At 38.6% G+C, this 19479-nt stretch overlaps 1 protein-coding gene across 1 annotated transcript in view; it reads left to right on the top strand.

Annotated features, from left to right (window-relative positions):
- Positions 1–19479, top strand: part of DOCK8 (dedicator of cytokinesis 8) — a 1731107-nt gene that overhangs the window by 1031992 nt on the left and 679636 nt on the right. Inside the window, exon 24 of the mRNA XM_044064485.1 lies at positions 12425–12520. Within this exon, the coding sequence (XP_043920420.1) occupies positions 12425–12520 (96 nt within the window). The remainder of the gene's footprint in view (positions 1–12424; positions 12521–19479) is intronic.

The raw sequence follows: 19479 nt of genomic DNA, 5'->3' as shown, positions 1-19479 counted from the left end.
AATGGCATTACTCACTCGGACTTTGAGGATATACATATTATCATAGCACATAAATTCACCTCCAAGTTTTCCCACCTGTTGCCTCCAAATTTTCCATTTCAAACAATGAAGTCCAAGCCCCCCACAATCACCTCAGAACATATACTAAACACTCTCAATAATCAAAAACAATAGCTGTTTGTGTCCAGACAACATACTTGTCTCTTTCTGGTCAGTATGAAACACCCTGTTTTAGGCCTTCTCTTTAAACTTTTCAGCTGCATCCTCTCTACTGGACACAGATATGAATAACAGTTGCAGTTATAGTCCTCCACAAAGGAGATAACACCATGGACCCTGCAACTCAAGACCTGTCATCCTCTCTGGCATAATCTTTGAGGTCAATAACCTCATAATCAAGGCTTAGGCAACCTACAGTTCCTTATCCTTTGGCGTTACAAAAGGTAGAACCTACCACTTAAACCAAGAGACTGGACTACACTAGATGAGGATGACTGTGTGCACACAATGTGCCTTGATATAACTTTGCCTTTGCCACTATACCCTACTATGGTATCACTGTCATGCTGGCCAAACTCAGTATAAAACTCTAAATATCCCATTGGCTTCCCAAATGGCTTATTGATAGAACCCACTCTATTACAGCTGATGGCACACTATTCTCTTAGAGAATTGTCACCAGTGATGTAACTCAGGAATCTGTTATGGAACCTTTTCTATTTGGCATTTACTTCTCTGATGTCAAAACCATCATTATCAGTCTTTGTCTGTCCACCTTAGTAGATGATTGCAAACTTGGATTCCATTCTCATCTGCCATGAAGAGACTTGAATTCTCCAAGAAGTCCTAACTCAGACAAATATGTGGTGCCATAATCATGATCTAAAGCTGAGCACCAAAGAGTAGCATTGTACAGTTTGGGAAGTAGGAACTCTTGTACACTACCCCATAATCAATGCCTTTTTAAAAGATGCATAGATACCATCATTAGAGACACCTCTGTGGATATAAACTTTGCTTTGAGTATCACATATCAACTGCACTTAGGAAAGCTTTCCATCTCATCCAAAGGATTAGCCTCTCTGTCAAAAGATGCTATCATTCCCTTCTACTCATCTCTCATAATCCCATACTAGAATACATTGCACCCTTTAGCATGTTCCTGTCCAAGTACCTCACCCAAAATGAGAAACCGCAGCAACTACTCATCAAAAAAATTGCAGGCATGAGCTCCCTAAGTTTACCCAGAGCATCAAAAAGCCCTGTCTCTCTTCTCTGTCTCCTACAGATACCTGCATGGTAATTTATGCCTGACCTACAGAACTGTAAATGACCCGGTCATGCTTGATGGTACTGCATATGTTTAAGACCAGTGATAAAGCAAATACAGGATAAAGGGACCTAAATCGGTATAGCAGTATAAGTAAGAATTATCTGTATGAGAGATATTTCTCCACAAAGGAACCCAACCTCTGAAACAAACTCCCATTTTTTTGGAAAGCAGAACACTTCCTTCAATATCTTCAGATCTAGCTTAGACAAATGGGTGGGAACTCACAAATTTACCCCATATTTGATCCCTCCATCCCTTATGGACAGGCAGAGCAAGTAGCTGGTTACACCCATGGGACTGCAAAGGTAAATGTTCATATGGCTGAACTGGTCTACTGAACCCATGAAGAATTCTGCTGTGTAGACAGCATTGTCATTGTACTGATACTGTAGAAGAAATGTGGGTTAATTCAGTGTTTTCACACCTTTGAGTAAGTAAGGATGAATTTATATAAATATATATATATATATCCACACCTGGAGCCTGTACTGTAGTACTGTCCTAATTCTGTTAATTTAGTGATTACGTTGTAATATTTTTACAATATTAAATAATATACATACGTTGCCTTCCTTTATTACTGAGGTATTTCTGGTTTCTAATTTTTGAGTTCAGATTTGTGGTTCATTGTATTGTTTTATGTTATTGCTGAAATGTATATATTTATTTCTTTATTTATTCATTTCACCTAGGAAGGTGAGTTTGAAGATGTGGTGAATGAGCAGTGGGAGTGCATGTGTCTTTCCTGAAACAGCTGCTGTCTTTTAATTATGCTTCCAAACTTTTTATTGCTCTTTTAATCTTGTATTCACTTTAAATTTGAATTGCCAACATGAATGGAATTTGTTTTGACTCTGCAGAAGTTTGTACTTCCTTCTTTGTATGAGGAGCAATGTCTATGTAACATTTCCTGTGTGTTTCTTTCTTTGGTTGTATAAAGTTGCTGCTTCCTTGTAGCACATTACACATTGAAGCTGCACACGTCCTGCACTTTTATTTTTCATTTACTTTTGTTTCGGTATATTTACTTTTTATCTTTTGTAAGCATTCTTTTACTCTATGTTGTCATATTGGACAGATAGAACGAGTTGCATGTTAGTGCAGTGTGATGCAGGTGTCTTCGGTCTTTAGGTAGGAATTATTTATTTGTTCCTTTCATCAGTACAGTATTTCTGGATAGAGTATAATGTGACTTCTCTTGTATTTTTATTTTCCATTTCAAATCACATTGTATAAAAGATCTGTCATGTGGCTGGTGCAGGGGTTGTACAATGTTAACATCCCAAGTCAGATACAATGATTGAGTACTTAATTGGCTGTTTTTTTTTCCTTTATGCTCTCATCATTGTATAAGAGACTGATTTTTGTTCATGTTAACCTTGTTGCTACCAGGTGACACCGTAGCAGAGCAAGACTACACCAAAAAGGGCTCCTTCTTTGTCCCCATGGTTATTGCATAGGAGTCAACAGTCAGAAGTAGAGAAAGTATCTGCTAGATCAAATATAGGTTAAGGGATAATAAAAAAAGAAAGAAAAAAAAACATAACTGCAACCAAGACCATGCAACAGAAAATGTATGGCAGTTATGCTGTAATTACTACCCCATATCTCAAGAAAGCAGTCACATTAGTTCAAGGCTAACCTTTACATAAAAAAAATGCCGTCATCTTTTATCTGAGTTTGTGACACTGCATTTTTGATTCTCTCTATATGTATTTATGTAATCTTCTTGAAGCTGCACTAAAGCTCGTCAATAATGAATGATTGTTTTACAAAGCTGGTAAGTAAATGTCTGATTTTCCTAAGAAATATTTTGATTAACTAGTAATAAACATTACCTGCTAATGTTTGCATTTATGTATTATTATGATTTTTTTATTATTGTTATTTTTACGACTACTACTATTTTTGGTGGTAGCAGTCGGACATAGCTACAACCCATCAAGTATAAAGAATAATGAGTGATTGAAAGAGCTTTCTTCTTCTTCTTCTTTCGGCTTTTCCTGGTTAGAGGTCTCCACAGTGGATCACCTGTCCGCTCATGATTGGCAGTGGAGATTTACAGTGTTGAGTTTCCAGCCGGGCGCCCAACCTTCCACGGAAGGCACATACATGCTCACACTCACACCTAAGGGCCAATTTAGAGTGTCCAATCCACCTACAGCATGTCTTTGGGATGTGGGAGGAAACCGGAGCACCCAGAGGAAACCCACGCGACCACAGGGAGGACATGTAGACTCCGCACAGAAGGCAGCCCAGCCGAGAATCGAACCGGAGAACCTCTTGCTGTGAGGTGACAACGCTAACCGCTGCACCACAGCGGCCACCCATTGAAAGAGCTTTGAAAAGTAAAATTAAATGTGTGAGTTTACTAGGGAAGAGGAATAAAGAAAACACACAAAGAAAATTAGTTTGAATAAGCTAGTCAAGAATTATGTGGCTGATGTGCTGAAGTCATTACGTTAAACATCCCAAGGATGATCTCCACGATGGCTGGTTTGTTTGACATTCCAAGTAGTCGTTTGTTTTTCGGTTCCCTGAGCAATGTATCTTAGTTATATTATTGACATCTGTCTTTCAGTTCATTGTATAACTCCACTGTGCCTTTACAGCAGTTATAAGGAACAAACTCCATGTCAACTGAATGTGAATGTGTACTTCATAAAGGAATAAGAAAACAAAAGCTGACCTGCATAGATATAACAATATAAGAAAACTGCTCAGGTTGCTAGTGGAAACTGTTGATGAAGCCAGTGGATCTGTTGCCTGCTGTTATTGTCAAATCCACTTAGATCCTTGTTCTGATTTGGCAGACCCGAGGAGTATGGTCAGATTCTTATCATCCCACAGATATGGATATACTTTCCAGTGTGGAACTGATGAACAATGGGATAGAACTGATGATGGTAACTTATAGCTGTTTCTCTCCAAAACTACCTGTTACTGTGACTATTAAACTTATCACTGAATTCTGATAATGTAGGGACTTCATATGGAAATGTTATTAGTAATATTCATGCTATTCACTATTACTAGTCCTGGTTTTAACAGTTGCACAATGCTCATAACATATATCAGAAAGTAGAATTGTCTTCTCTGTCTGATAGATTCTGTTTTAGCTAAGACTCTTGTCTAGCAAAGCATGACTTTCTGCTTAAATAGTTTGAGTTAAAAGGAGCTAATTGATCCCTAGTAGATAAACTTTTTTTTCTTGGTCTGTAAAGATCTCATTTGATGTTAGTTTATAATGTCTTGTTTCTTTCCACAAACTGCTTAAGTTTACTTTTACTACTTGTTTATTTAAACCTTCTATTCATGAGATATAGATTTTGAAACTTTGTGAAGATAATCAAAATCAGCCTGTCTTCCGCGGCACTAAATGGGATGCCATGAAAGTCACAATATTCTCTTCTGTACTATACACTTATAGGGTTAGTTCAAGTAAAACATTATATCACTAAGACTAGCAATTTTATAAGCCCATTGGTTGGATAACAAAATGCCACTTCTATTGACTATTGAAAGTATGGCCTCCTTGGAAAAGGCTGATATTAGAAAGAAAACTTTATCTGAATACTATAAATTTAGGCTAGTTGCAAATAAGAAACATGGTTGTTTATGATACATTAGGGTTATGGAGCATTGTAAAGTTAGACTTAAGATGGTAAATATAGTAGACAGCAATGGCAATTTGATTGGTCAGATCAGTTTAAAACATTAGACAAATTCAAACCCCTTCTGCTTGAAATTACCTCTTCAATAAAAAAAAAAATTCAAAAACTTCTTCCTACTAGAGGACCTCAATCTCAACCTTCTTGATCCTGATCAGAACAATATCTAGGAAATCCTTAATGACTTCAAACTCGCACAACGATTCACTGAACCCACCAGCCCAAACCCTAACTCTTCTTAGCACTCACTTCTCAAACTTATTATTACCAATAATCCTCATATTATTTCTCAAATTCTCATTCACCCCTTTCCTTCAGTGTCCATTGTCCATCAGCTTCAATATCTCTCACCACATAAACAAAATCCCTCCTTTCTTTATATCATTTCAGAATTAAACCCAGTCCAACATTCTCAAACTAAAGACAATTTTAACCTCATTAGACTGGTCTCCTATTCTCTCTTCTACTGACACTGACCATTGCAGTCTTCTTCTCACACAAATTCTCACTAAACTCCAGGACTCAGTCATTTCTAAAATCACACTGCTCTATAAACCCCCAAAACAACACTCTTGTGTATGAACTTAAAGGCCTCCTTAGTCTCAGGAACAATGCCTGGTATATTTGGAAAAAACAACCCATTCTCATCCACCTGGCAACACTGTACTAAGCTAAGAAACATAGCTAAACAGGCAATCAGGTGACCTAAAGGTCACATTATAAAAAAGTACCGGTCATCCCTTCTCAACTCACCTAAATTTCTTGGCAAAAGTCAACTACCCGACAGGCTGTACTAATCCAGCTAACACCCACTCCTCCTCATTTCACCTCACAGCAGCTGATTTCAGTCTCCACTTCAGTACACTTCTCAGCCCTGATTCCATTAATAACCCCTCCTGTCCCTCTGACCCCTCTTTTCCCCTATATTCTCTCTATCAGTTTCAAAGCAATCAAAGCTAAACATATAGTACCGATATTTGAACTAGAAACTGACTCACATGCTAGTCCTGACAATCTCCCATGGTTCTTATTCCTATGTAACCACTTCATAGACCCACCCCTTATTCACATTTAAGCTTGATATCTGGAAAATAATCATTTTAAACACCTCCCCAAAAGCACTAACCTATCCCACTCCACTGACTTATATCCCTTCTCCATTCTGCTCAGACTTAGTAAGTAAAATCCTTGAAAAATTAGTTTACAATCAATGCATTCATTACATCTATCAATATCATCAACTGTCCTCAAAACAGCATGGCTTTTGGGCTGTAGGAGCACTTTTGTAGTCCACTAGACACTTTCTGATAACATCCTCCTGGTTATAGTCAAAGGAATTTTCACTGGAGCCATCTTTATTGACCTCATCAGAGCTCCAGAGCTGTCAATCCAGTTGACCATAACATTATGTTAGAGCACCTAGTTGAAATTGGAATTAGCCCAGATGCAGCTCCCTGGTTTAAAAATGATCTTTCCAATCTGTATTTCTCTGTTCAGTTTCAGAACACCCTCACTGCTTCTACCCCTCTCCTCCAAGGATTCCCTCAGCGTTCCATCCTGGCTCCCCTTCTTTTTTTCCATTTTCATTTATAAACAACTTGACCTCCCACACCTGCCTCTCTTACTTTACGCTGATGTCATGGTGTTATTTCACTCAACATGACCTTCTCAGTCATATAACAACCACAGGCTAACTTCCTTTCTCTTATCAAATGGCTTTAATAACAAAAAGTTAATTCTGAACAGCTCCAAAACTGAGGCAGTGCTGTTTGGTACCTCTCCTAAATGGCAGAAAAACTTTCAATCACTTCTTATCCATTATTTTTGACAACTTCATCGATCAAGTCATCTCCTTCAAATACATTGGTATGTGGCTTTCCTTCCTATTTTATCTCTAAAAATGTCCCCCTTTCTCTCCAGATCAACAATAAATGCCATAGGCAAAGACATTCTACTAGCACAGCTTGAATATGGACATCCACTGGTTGCAGCAGCATCCAAGAAAAACTCCTCCACCATCCAAACTATAAGCAACTCTATCTGCTGTGTCATTACCATCTCCCCTAGAAATGAGTTTCATTGTATTTACCTTAATAAGGCCAGTTAGCTACCTGTCCAATAAAGTGCCAACCTGCTTCTTGGATCCCCACTCTACAAGCTCCTCAAAGGACACCCCTGTCCTTCCCTTACCTCCAACCTCTTCAGATGACTCCCCAGTTACAATGTAAGTAGTCCTAGCCACTCTAGTCCACTTCTTCAATGTCTCAGAACCAGACTTCATTGCACTAACCATGCATTTTCCAAAGTAGGCACCTAATAATTTTAAAGACCTCACCTCATACCCTTTATTTCATGCTCAGCTTAAAGATCATCTCAAGTCAGAGTCAGTTTGCAAATGTTTTCCTTCTGGGCATATCACCTAATTCAAAAATAGATGTCCCAGAAACCCATGAAGATGACCAGCAACCACTTTATTGCACAAAAACACAGCAGTCAAGCACTTTTGTCTAATTAAAAGAAGTATTTAATTAGACAAAAGTGTTTGACTGCTGTGTTTTTGTGCAATAAAGTGGTTGTTGATCATCTTCACCGGTTTCTGGGACATCTTTTATTGTTTTTTGTTTTGTTTGGTTACTACATATCACCTAATTCCCTACTCTCCCATTGACTAGACAGGTACCTTTATCTTCCTCACATTATTTCCTACACTAATATATGACATCTCTTCCACATATTGCATGTAATTAATTTCTGTGTGCCCTTAACTTACTTTTGCTTGCTTTTACACTTTGTGTTCTATTCCTTCATTATTTCACTCTCTATTTCTTCTTCTTCTTCCCCCCTCCTTGCCCTTATCACCTTTTTCTGTTGTCTCCTGTACTGTGTATTTTATTATTATTAATGTTTTTAATTCATTGTTATCTCCATACAATATTTTGCTTGTATTTGTAATACTTCTTGTTAACTTGCTTGTCTACTGTCATTTATATTTGTCAGGGCTAAGACTTAAATAGGTCCATTTGAATCAAATGCTCTACCTCAGTTACCAAACTAAATAAATACATAAAAACAATATGTCAGGAGTTAATTTAATGGCATTTCTAATCAAATAATTGTTTGCCATGATAATTTATTTTAGATAGTTAACATGCTAAAGTATATAAAAATGCAGATTTCTAAGACAGATGTTACATTGTTGGACTTTCTTGAAACAACAGAGCTGGACTGGGAAGATTCTGGAATCCAGAGAGTTGTTAATGTGGATAAACTGCAAAAGTATTTCCCATTGCATTTGGTCTTTTTGGGGGACTGTCAGTCTGTGCTGTTTAGGTGGTGTGAAATAAAGTTTTAAGTTATGGGTAGCCACTGAGGGTGCATGGGAAGTAGAAATATTGCAACTAAACTTTGAAAGCTTTAGGTTTGCCTTTGTAAAGTTCTTGAATTCTAGGGTGTTCACTACAGCAGTATTTTTGTTTGATGTCTTCAGAGAAACAATCACTCATTTATGATTGGACTGGATTACACTAGGGATGGAAATTCAGTAGGATTGGTACAGGAGGTAGCATTGTTGGTTAGGACAAGACCTGCTATGTTACGAAGGTTGACTAGTTGTTCCAGGGAGTTAGCATTTATTAGATCAGAGAGTTGTTGTCCATGCCCAAAATTACTAGTGTGGGTATTACAGTCGATAACTGGATACTTGAAATCCCCTAACAAAAAATGTGTGTTTTGTAAGAAATTCAGTTAATGAATTAAAACGTTTGGTCATCAGGAGAAATGGAGGGTGACATACAACATTCTATAAAGTGATACTGTATCTTATTTAGGGTGATTTGACCTTCACTAAGTTCAGCATGTTTGTCACAGGGAATCAGTATGGAGATAAGTGTCTGTGACAAGTATTACTACACCCCTGCAATTTCTCCACAGATCTGAAAGTGTGATAAGCACTGAACCTTTATATAGAGGGAGTACTGCCTTCACACTGAAACCAGGTCTCCATTACCACACAGATATGGATGTGTTCAAGTTGCAGAAGTACCTCAAGGGCTGGTAGAGCAATCCCAGTATGGTCAGCAGCTGGAATTTCTGCTTTCTTTTGAGTTTTATGGAATGTATAGCAGATGGTTTTGCCTAAACAAAGACACTTCTGAGGGCAGCAATAATGTTGGTAAGTATGCAGAAGCTGTGTCTTGAAAGCTGCAGGTCATCTATTACAAAGCAGGTAGGTTTGTCAATCATCCAAACCACTAAGCTGACACATACTGCATCCTCCCCCCAAAAAGACACCAGCTACTTAGCCAATTGTTAAAGGCAATAATATTTTCCTTGTACATGTGTGACATTCTGGTTGCCAGTAATATTCCACTCAGGACCAGTGTCTTACCTGCAGTGAAGACATATATAGAGAGAGCCAACTTGCCATTCTGCATGCCCCTGTGAGTTGTGCATCCCAGGTCATTCACAGCCAAATGGACAACTACCAGGTCATATTTGTATTTACCTATTGTGAGAGACTCATGAGCCCTCTTAACATCATGAATCCTGGTACCAGAAAGACAACTGTTCTTATCCAGCCTGGTGAGTGCATGCTGTGCATGCCTAATGATGACATCATCATTCACTAGGACATTGCTGCTTGTATTTCAGACTTAGTGAAAATGGACAGTTTATGTTCTTCAGCCTTGAGACCCCATGAAGTAGGTGTCCGTTTGCTGTGTATGCAGTAAGAGGTAGGTACAATGTGTTATTTGTTTGGAGCGGAGGTTTAGTTCTGAATCTAAGAGGCTAAAGATAATCTGATGTGGAGAGAGGGTGACCTCCAAGTTATGAAAACATTTATGCCTCTCACAGCGCATAACATGTTGATTTAACAGTAGCTGATTGCCAGTGAGCATAAGACAGATTCTGCACTGCCTAATGCTACCAATTGCTCTAAGGATGGCAATACTGGGGGTAAAACTAGACTGAACTTCCATTTTGGCCAGATAAGTTACTTGATCAAGCTACAGACACTTTGCAGGTAAGGCAGATATAACATATAGAACTTAGATGATGATTATAAATACGTGTGCAAATAGTAAAACAATTATGTCTGCAGTAGGATCCCTAACAAGTGAGAAGAGAAAACAGTAACATCAGACAGGATGACCAAATACTAGTACTGGTACTATAACATCTGAACCAACCAGTACAGAGGTTTTACCTTAGTAGTACGATTTGAAAGTCATACACTCCATCATGCACAGTTTCACTCCATAGTAAAATGTGGGAGCTGTACACACTGTGTCAGGCCATTGAGATACCAAGCATGGATGACTCATGCCAGTGAGATATCAGGCATGGATGACTCATGTTAGTGAGATATCAGGCATGGGTAACTCATGCTGATCAGATATCAGGCATGAATACCACCCAGTAAGTTTGTCAGATGTTTGGCATGGAGTACCATGAACTGCTTAGGTCAAGAGTTCCTCAGTATTGGTGTCACACAACAACGTGAGAGGCCTGGGTACCACACAATAGCTGCAGTTTGATGGAAGGCACAGTGCTGCACACAGCAGGTACAATAACTCAACAATGCAAAAAGAGAATTATGATGTCTATTTCACACAGAAGGTGCCAGTGACTGGCCTGAAAACCACAAGGATAGAGACATGCCAATACCGATGTCAGTGTACTTATGAACTATCCTGATAACAAGAAGCTATTACAACCAAGGAATTACAGGAGTGCTCAACCCAGAACATGACCTGTTTCCAGCAACAACAGTAAGGGTCTGCAGCCTAAAGCAACAAGTGTGCACCTCAGAGCAATAATAAACTGTTTCCAATAACAACAACAACAGGAGTGTGCAATCCAGTGCAATGACAAGAAGGCTGTTGTAAACAGCAGCAATAAACAGCAGGAACAAGCAACCCAGGGCAACAACAACAATGAGCTATTATAAACTACAATAGCTGGAATGTGCATCCCAGTGCAACAACAAGGAGCTATTCTAAACAACAACAAATTAACAACAGCAGCAGGAGCAAGCAACCCAGGGCAACAACAAGAAGCTTCTATGGTGTGATGCAAAAACTAAATGGGAGGACCAAATAAAACCTAAAGAATAGAAGATAAGGGACAAGGAGATCTATATAAATTTTAACATAACTACCTGCAAATATGGAGTGCATAGTAATGACCTACTGCAATATGTACAGTTTATTAGTACTGGTAGAAGGTCAAATCACTGGTAAAAGCAAGTCATATCCAGTTAAAAACTGTACTGGGTTAAAGCAAGTCAGCACTAGGAATATAAACTATATATTTAAAGTAAAAAAAAACAGTCAGTACACCTTCTACGTTAAGGCCTGGAGCAAGCAGCCAGCTAGAACATTAGCAATTTCCCTTTTCTTGCAATCAAAAACTGGAAAAAGTGTTCTTAACAAATGAAGTAATCAGTAGTTACAGAGGAGCAATAGTTTCACTCAAATACCATACAAATATTAATCCATCTTAAAACTGTGTAAGGCCAAGAGACAGTACCGTTATCTGTGAGATTTTTAGTTATGAAATATAAGACACAGAACAACATGTTTCTGCATATACTTTTACATAATTTATTTTCTGATTGTTCAAACGTTGGTCTTGTAAAAAATGGTTACTGGTGCACAGAATCTATTTCAATTGTATGCTAGTTTTGAACATTCTAAAGATATATTAAATGCAAAGAATGCAGAATCTCTGTTTATAGAACTTTGCTTGAACAGACAGAGGCTCTTTGCATAATTGTTCAGTTTTGATCAAGGTAGTATTTAGAATACGCATGTCCCCTTAAGGATCCATCTAATGAATCCTGTATATAGTCTGACCTGTTGGCACTGTGGATACCACCTGACTTTGCTTTTTTATTGCTTGTGGTTTGAGGCCTGGTAAGAAAATCACCACAGAGATTACACACACAAAAAAAAACAGTAGAAAATAAATTATACAACTTTTCTTTAATAATTAAAAAATTGAAGTACCATCTTTATTTTCATATACAACACTTGAATCCAAAATGATGGGCAACTTAATTTGCATCTCCAAAGTATCTGCTTTAAATTTGAATACATACAGAATATATATATATATATTTTTTAGTTGTGATTACATCCAGAACAGACAAGCCATTTCTCTTCTTCTTCTTCTTCTTTGTGAGTAATTGAAATGTGTTCCTTATAGTACCTTTCTTCTATCTTCCAATTTTATAACATTTGTAATGTGCACACTTCTAACTAAATAAAAAAAATCTACCTGAACTTGCATATGCCAAATGCATTATAAATTAAACAGTTTGGTAATGTGTATTTAAATATTCATGAAAGACATATCATTGACTCAGTCATAATGTCTCTCTGTTTTCTCATTAATGTCCATTGATTGTTTGCTCCAGGCTTCAGATCGGATTAACAATCGGATGTCTTCCTACTTAGAAGTAACCAACTACTTCCAAGGTGCTGGTTCCAGTCAGAGACCAACCAATAAAAAGGTAGACTGCCACATACAGTGAGGAGCAGATATATGAAAAGCATAATTGATCTGTATTTCTATATTTTTTACTATGGAGTGGCTCACTTCTGCGTAATACATGTGTTCATACAGTACATTTTTAATACATACATACCGTTTATTATTTGTGCATTTCCGAAACACTTTTTATGCTGCTTGTACATGTATTTGATCCTGGCAGGGCTTTTTGATGCATCATCTCACAATACTGTATTTCACAACTTTATTAACATTAACGTCCATTTGATATTTTTTGTATGTATTTCTTCCTGGCAAGACAGCTAACACTAGGGAGCACCAATATATGGTTAGCTCCTTGTTGTAGAAATGAAAGTAGTATAGTTTCTCCTAGGCAATCTTTTGACGGTATTTATTCAGTATTTTTATAAATAGTTTATCAGCATCTGATTATGACTGTAATATAGGTATCAGTATTGATATGTTAAATTTCTCCAGAATTGTACAGTCAGGTATAAATAAACTTGTAAACTAAGAAAATGAACACTAATTAACAATTATTAACTAACATGTTCAGTTGCATTCTTTGAAATATAGATTTCAATCCATATATTCAATTTTTCATTCAAAAGTCAGGTTTTACAGGACCTGGAATCTCATAAGTATTTAACCATAGTTAGTTCAAATTATTTTATTTTTGTTGTTACTGATAATGAATTGATAATATAATTTATATATATATATATATATATATATATATATATATATATATATATATATATATATATATATATGTGTGTGTGTGTGTGTGTATAATGAATATCAACCAAAATTCACAGATATGAGCTTGTTCTTTGTATAATCCTAAACATACCAGTTTATAATTCAGAAATGTATTGTCACATGAATTGAAATATTATATCCCACCCCATCTACATGCCAGCTGGTGACAGTGCAAAGCTCATTAGAAAAGAAATGTGCAGATTACTGACCTTCTAATACTGCACTAATGATACAGTGTAGTCTGGAACAGCTAACCTGCAAAGATTGGGGCCACATGTATGCAAAAAATATATAGTCGCTCTGTGCATCTAACCCCTAGAACAGGCTGCAGTGGTTTTTGTTGGTCTAACAGGGTGGAGGTGGGAGGGTCCTTCATACCACAGAACATGCAGCATGACAACTCTTGTGTACTAATATCCCTTCTCCTATAAACAGTCAAAATATGTCTTAAGTTGTCAGGACTTGTACCCTGTTTGTCCAGTGTAAGTGTTATGCACTACTCAAGAAGTATTAACAATCAAAGTGCAAAGTAGTCACATTAGCAGCGGAGGGGGGCTTAGTCTGTGGAGCCATGCTTCCCCTCAGGAGACAGGAATAATGATGCTCAGAGGAACTACCAAGGGGGGTGCTCCCATGAGGAGAGGGTATGCTGCCACCCAGGACCAGCAAACTAGCCTGCTGTGTGCTACCCAAATCTCTCTAGGTAATGAAAAGCCAACCAGGGTTCCCCTGTAGGTGCAGGTGGGCCATAAATCTCACATATGACCTGGAAATGCCCAGCTTCTGTTACCCTGGGGTGAATAAGGCCCTTGGGGTGCAGGCAGAGAGGATCCACTGCATGAGGTCCTAGGGGCAGCAAAAATAAGCAGTTCTACAATCAGATGATAGTGCATCTGTCTTAATAGTTTGTTTCTGCCACATTATTTATATTGTACAAAGAAAATAACTTTAGAGAAGAAAAATCAGACTTCTCAGATCATTTATTATATTTAGCATGCTTTTACTTTTCATACAACTAATCTTCACCTTTTTGCCATCATCACAATTCTGTTTGCTTTAGATCCCATACATTCACCGTGCCTTATATACTTCAGTACTAAAAATCTTTTTGGTGGACAGTCATGCCCATCAATCTGCCATCAGACAATGTGTGCTGTAGTCCTATCCTAATCCTTCCCAAACCGCTCCTCTTACAAGCTAATATTTATTCACTTTAATTCTATCAAGAAAAAAAAATGGTAAAAAAGCACTTGTTTTGGTCTTCAACCATTCCTTCTTCACTTTTACAGTTTAAAGCTTGTCCTGCTAGCAATTATCTCATTCATTGCAGAACATCAGGAGAGTAATTATTATAGAATGACTGGCCATTAACATTCAAAAACGAGCATGCTGATTGGTCAGCCCAACCAGTGTGCCCATTGTTAATTAAGCATATATCAATGGAAAAAAATCTGGTCGCCTGGACTTTCTTCTGTTAATATATGCTACGTAATTTCTACTTTTTGTTAATTAAAATAAATAAATAAATAAATAAACTTACAAAAACTGGAGACTTCAAAAGAAGGAGAGAGACGGGACAGAGAAAAATACAAGGATAATCAGGTACATTATGCAAAACTAGAGAAACGTACCTGATTATTTATTTTATTTTTATTTATTTAACGTTTGTTTACCAGGATAGTCTGACTGGGTAGAAACCCATTTTCAGTGGCGGCCCGGGGAGAAAAACTCTAAAGACAGTTAACAATATTTAAAATACAACATTTAGAAATAGATAATTTTGAATACAAAAATTTAGGAACACAAATATACAAAATATTTGAATACAAAAATATTAAGGAATATTTGTTTGAACACATCATAATGACTAACAGTTAACAACAACTTAAAAAGTACATTCAGTAGAATGAGTAAGGAAATAGTAAAGCAAGATGGGTTTTAGTTGAAGTCCGATGAGAAATACTGGCAAAAAAAATAAAAGAGGCAAGAGCCTAAGTGACATGTCAGAAAAAAGACTAGAGTGAGGAAAGTAAAGAGTGGAGTGGTGAGTAGAGTAGGAATAGGAGAAGGGGGGAGAGAACAGAGGAGAGACCTAGGGGGAGGGGAGAAAAGGGAGGGGACAAAGGTGATAAAGGATGGATAGTGGAAAGAAGCTGAAGGGATGAAATATTACAGATGTGCAGAGGGTAACAAGGAAGGTAAAATAAATAAGAAAATGACATAAGGAGAGCAGGGTATGCAAGGAGAATACGTTGAGAAATTGAAAGACCAGGGACAAGTGTTTAACCAGGACAAGTAAAATAAAGGGGGATAAGAAGGCAAGAAAAAGAAGTAAGTGAATTACATATGGTTGATGAGGTGCAGAAGGAGAGGAAGATGAGACACTAATGGGTTGGAGAAAGGGTCTAACCAGGACAGATACATGAACAAAGCCAGTTGTCACTGAGGTAGAGTCTTGGTTGATTTTTGAAGTGAGTGTAGTTGGCATTAGTGATGATGGGCTGTGAGACAGAATTCCATATGTTGGAGAGGGATTCAGGTTACTGGCTAAGGCTCTTTCTACCCCTATAGTGCTTTTTTTAGGCAAGGCTCAAAGGACAAAACCACCACAGTAACAGATATAAGCATGCAAAATCTGAAGATAATGCTACTCAATGCTAGAAGTCTAAACCTCAAAATGCACTCTCTCGAGGCACTTCTAAAATGGAGGTTCAAGGCTCCAGAGAGCACCCCTGCAGTACCAGGCTACAACTCTTACCACACTTTTTGGCCAGCAAACCAGGACCAAAACACTAAAGGAGGAGGAGTGTCCATATTCACCAAGGATACTCACACCTACAGGCTAGTTGCCCAACACAGTGCATCTGAAATTCTCCAGGTGCAACTAATACTAGGTAAGACTGCAATCCAAATTGTAGCTTGCTACAGATCTCCCACCATGCCCCAAGATTCTCACTACACCTTTCTAAACATACTGGAAAATATTAAGATACAACCAAACGCCCTAATACTGGGTGACTTCAACTACCCTGCCATTAATTGGGAAAACTACTCGGGCACCAACACATTAGCCCAACGGTTCTTGGAATTCATAAATTCCAATGCCCTGGATCAACTAATCCATAGTCCCACCAGGGGCTCAAATATCCTAGACCTGGTCATTACCAACATGGGAGATTGATGCTCCACACCAGTGGTCACCCCCTTAGTCAGGTCTGACCATAAGCTAATCACCCTTGACGTCCGCATCCCACCCCTACCCCCCAGTAGGGAAACCTCCATAAAAAACTTCTCCAAAGCTAATTTCATGCTGCTCAAGTTAGAAGTGGCAAACTTCATGACACCTACGTAGATGGGAACTGAAAGTTTGACTGCTGAATCCTACACTAAGGCACTGTACGAGTACATCCACTCATGCATGAATCATGCCATTCCAAATAGAACCAAGATGCTCTCCTCCAAAAAAAAAAGAAGCCAATCTGGTGGTCCCCTGCCATAAACAAACTATACAACAGAAAGAAGAAACTGTTGCAGAAAAGAAGAAAATCCTAGGATGCAAAATACTCCCTTACCAGCCTCAGTAAGAAGCTGAGATCCCTCATAAAATCCTTCAAAGCTAGATACGAAAATAAAATTGCCAAAGATTCCAAGGACAGCCACAAGACATTCTATAGTTATATCAAGAATCTAAATGGCAATGCTCAGATCTGTTCTGAGCTACAACAGAATGGCATTAAATATATTGATCCCAAGGATATTACCAATATCCCTGCAGATCAATTCAGTGCCAACTTCACCCCCCCTCTCACCCCCTAAAGGGTCCAGTGCAATACCAAAAGATTGCCTAATTCCGGTAATCATGGCCACACAGGTAAAAAAACGCACTCTCCAAAGCTAAGAATACAGCATCCATGGGACCAGATGACATCCTGGGCTGTGTACTACATGAACTACAAAATGAACTGGCACCTCATCTAAGTGTCATGTTTAATCATAGCCTCACCTCAGGCTTCATGCCCAATGAGTGGCACACAGCTACAGCTATCCCAGTCCACAAGGGGGGATCCACCTTGGATCCTGGGAACTATCATCCCATCAGTCTGACAAGCCTGAGCTGCAAATCCACGGAACGCATTATCATGGAACTTATAAACAAAGACATTGGCAACCTTCAAACACTGAACCCCACCTAGTTTGGTTTTGTAAAGGGCCAATCTTGTCTCCTCAACCTGATTGACTTCTTCGAATCAGTATCCAGAGCTATGGATGAGGGCAAAGCAGTCCACACAGCCTATCTGGACCTCGCCAAGGCCTTCAACACCATCCCCCACTCTGGAATCATAGATAAACTTACTAAGCTGGGTATTAATCCCTACATCACTCGATGGGTTGCCAACTGACTTACTGACAGAACCCACACTGTAAAAGTAGCCGACTCAAAATCCAGCTCCACACAAGTGACAAGCGGAGTACCTCAGGGTTCAGTCCTGGGACCGCTCTTGTTTGGCATCTACTTCTCTAAAGTACAGGCCAGCACTAAGGGATTCTGGCTAACAAAGTTTGCAGATGACTGCAAACTGAGAGCCATTATTAAATTCCCAAATTATGTGGATATTCTACAAAAGGGCCTTACAGAAACAGATTATTGGTGCCAGAGCCATGGGCTCAAGCTCAGTGCCAAGAAATGTATAGTTACCCCTTTGGGAAAAAACATGTACCCATGAATTATCACATAAGTGGCAGTACACTAAACACCGAAAGTGTGATACGGGACTTAGGGACACAAGTGGCAGTGGTCTCACCTTCGATAGCCACATCACCACAACGGTCAGGAAATCCTTCTATGTGGCACACCTTATCATTAAGGGCTTTTCATCCAGAAAAAAAGAAGATCACTGTCACACTGTACTCATCCCTCATTAGACCTATTATAGAGTACAACGCCCTGTTTGGTATGTACTTCACAAGTCATCTGCAACAACTGGAAAGGCCACAGAAATACCTCACTAAAAGAATCACAAGCCTAAAGCAGATGTCCTATGCTGACCATCTAAAAAAACTCCAGTGATCTCTGCTTAACATACAAGGCCATGTCAAACCCAGAGCTGTTGGACATGTTACACTTAAAGAAATCCCAATCCCTCAGAGCCACATGCTCCAGGGATAAAAACCTGGTCATCACAATGAACAAAACATGCTGAAGAGATAAGTTTGTGTCCCAGAGACTCCCCATACTCTGGAATAGACTGCCCATACATGTCAAGCTGAGCACCTCTTTGGCCCTCTTCAAAAAGAACCTTGACGATTGGATGGGAGATAGGAAATTCACCCCAGGGATCACGTCAATCTCCCTGTTAGACAGGGGACCAGGGAAGTTATAGCCAGGGAATTGTTATAGGCCCTAGGGTACCAACCTATGAACCTATGTAGTTAGAGTAAAGAAAGTCCCTGGCTTTGTTATGGATTTAGAGACCTGTAATAGTGATTTGTGTGAGGAGTGAAGAGGGCAAGTGTTAGTATGAGGTAGAAGCATTAGTTGAAGAGCAGGGGTTTGTCAGTTTGGTGTACTAGTTTGTGAGTGATAGTGAGTTAGGTGTACATTAAATAATGTGGTAGCTCTACTTGGGGTAAGGCAGAGCCCATCTCTTCCATATGTTTGAAGTCACCAGATTTCATTTTTTCTTAATTAAAAACAGAAAAATAAGCAACAGAAATCTTCCTTTCTTCATTGCTTCCTTTACACGGCATTGATGTACTAAGTGTGGAAGGGTCTTTGTTATATATTCGAACTTTCAAAATTTCGAATACCATCTGTTCGATAACATATGATCGAAATTTAAAAGTTCGAATATATAATAAAACGAAAAAGAAAGAAAAACATACCTTAACGGGGCAAGCACCCCTGCACCCCCCACACCCCCCTACTTAAATATACCAACTCCGAGACCGCACTTCAGTGCAGAAAAGGGAAATTCTCCCATTCTGCACCATAAGGCGCCATTAAAGTCACCCTTCGAGCACTTGAAATGTCGATCATATGGTGTGGACCATATGACGTTAGAAATTTCAAGCGTTCGTTTATTTGACATAGACCCATGTGGGAACGCAAGTCCCATATGCATGCGTGGTACATCAAGAAAGCCCCATGATACAGGGGAAAAATGCAGAAGAGCACCATGACACCATTATACAAGGACA

This window comes from Protopterus annectens, chromosome 2.part2 (assembly GCF_019279795.1).
Source record: "Protopterus annectens isolate FY-2018-M chromosome 2.part2, PAN1.0, whole genome shotgun sequence".
NCBI lineage: Eukaryota > Metazoa > Chordata > Ceratodontiformes > Protopteridae > Protopterus > Protopterus annectens.
Note: the sequence above shows the minus strand (reverse complement) of the source record. Positions and strands in the feature narration are given on the sequence as shown.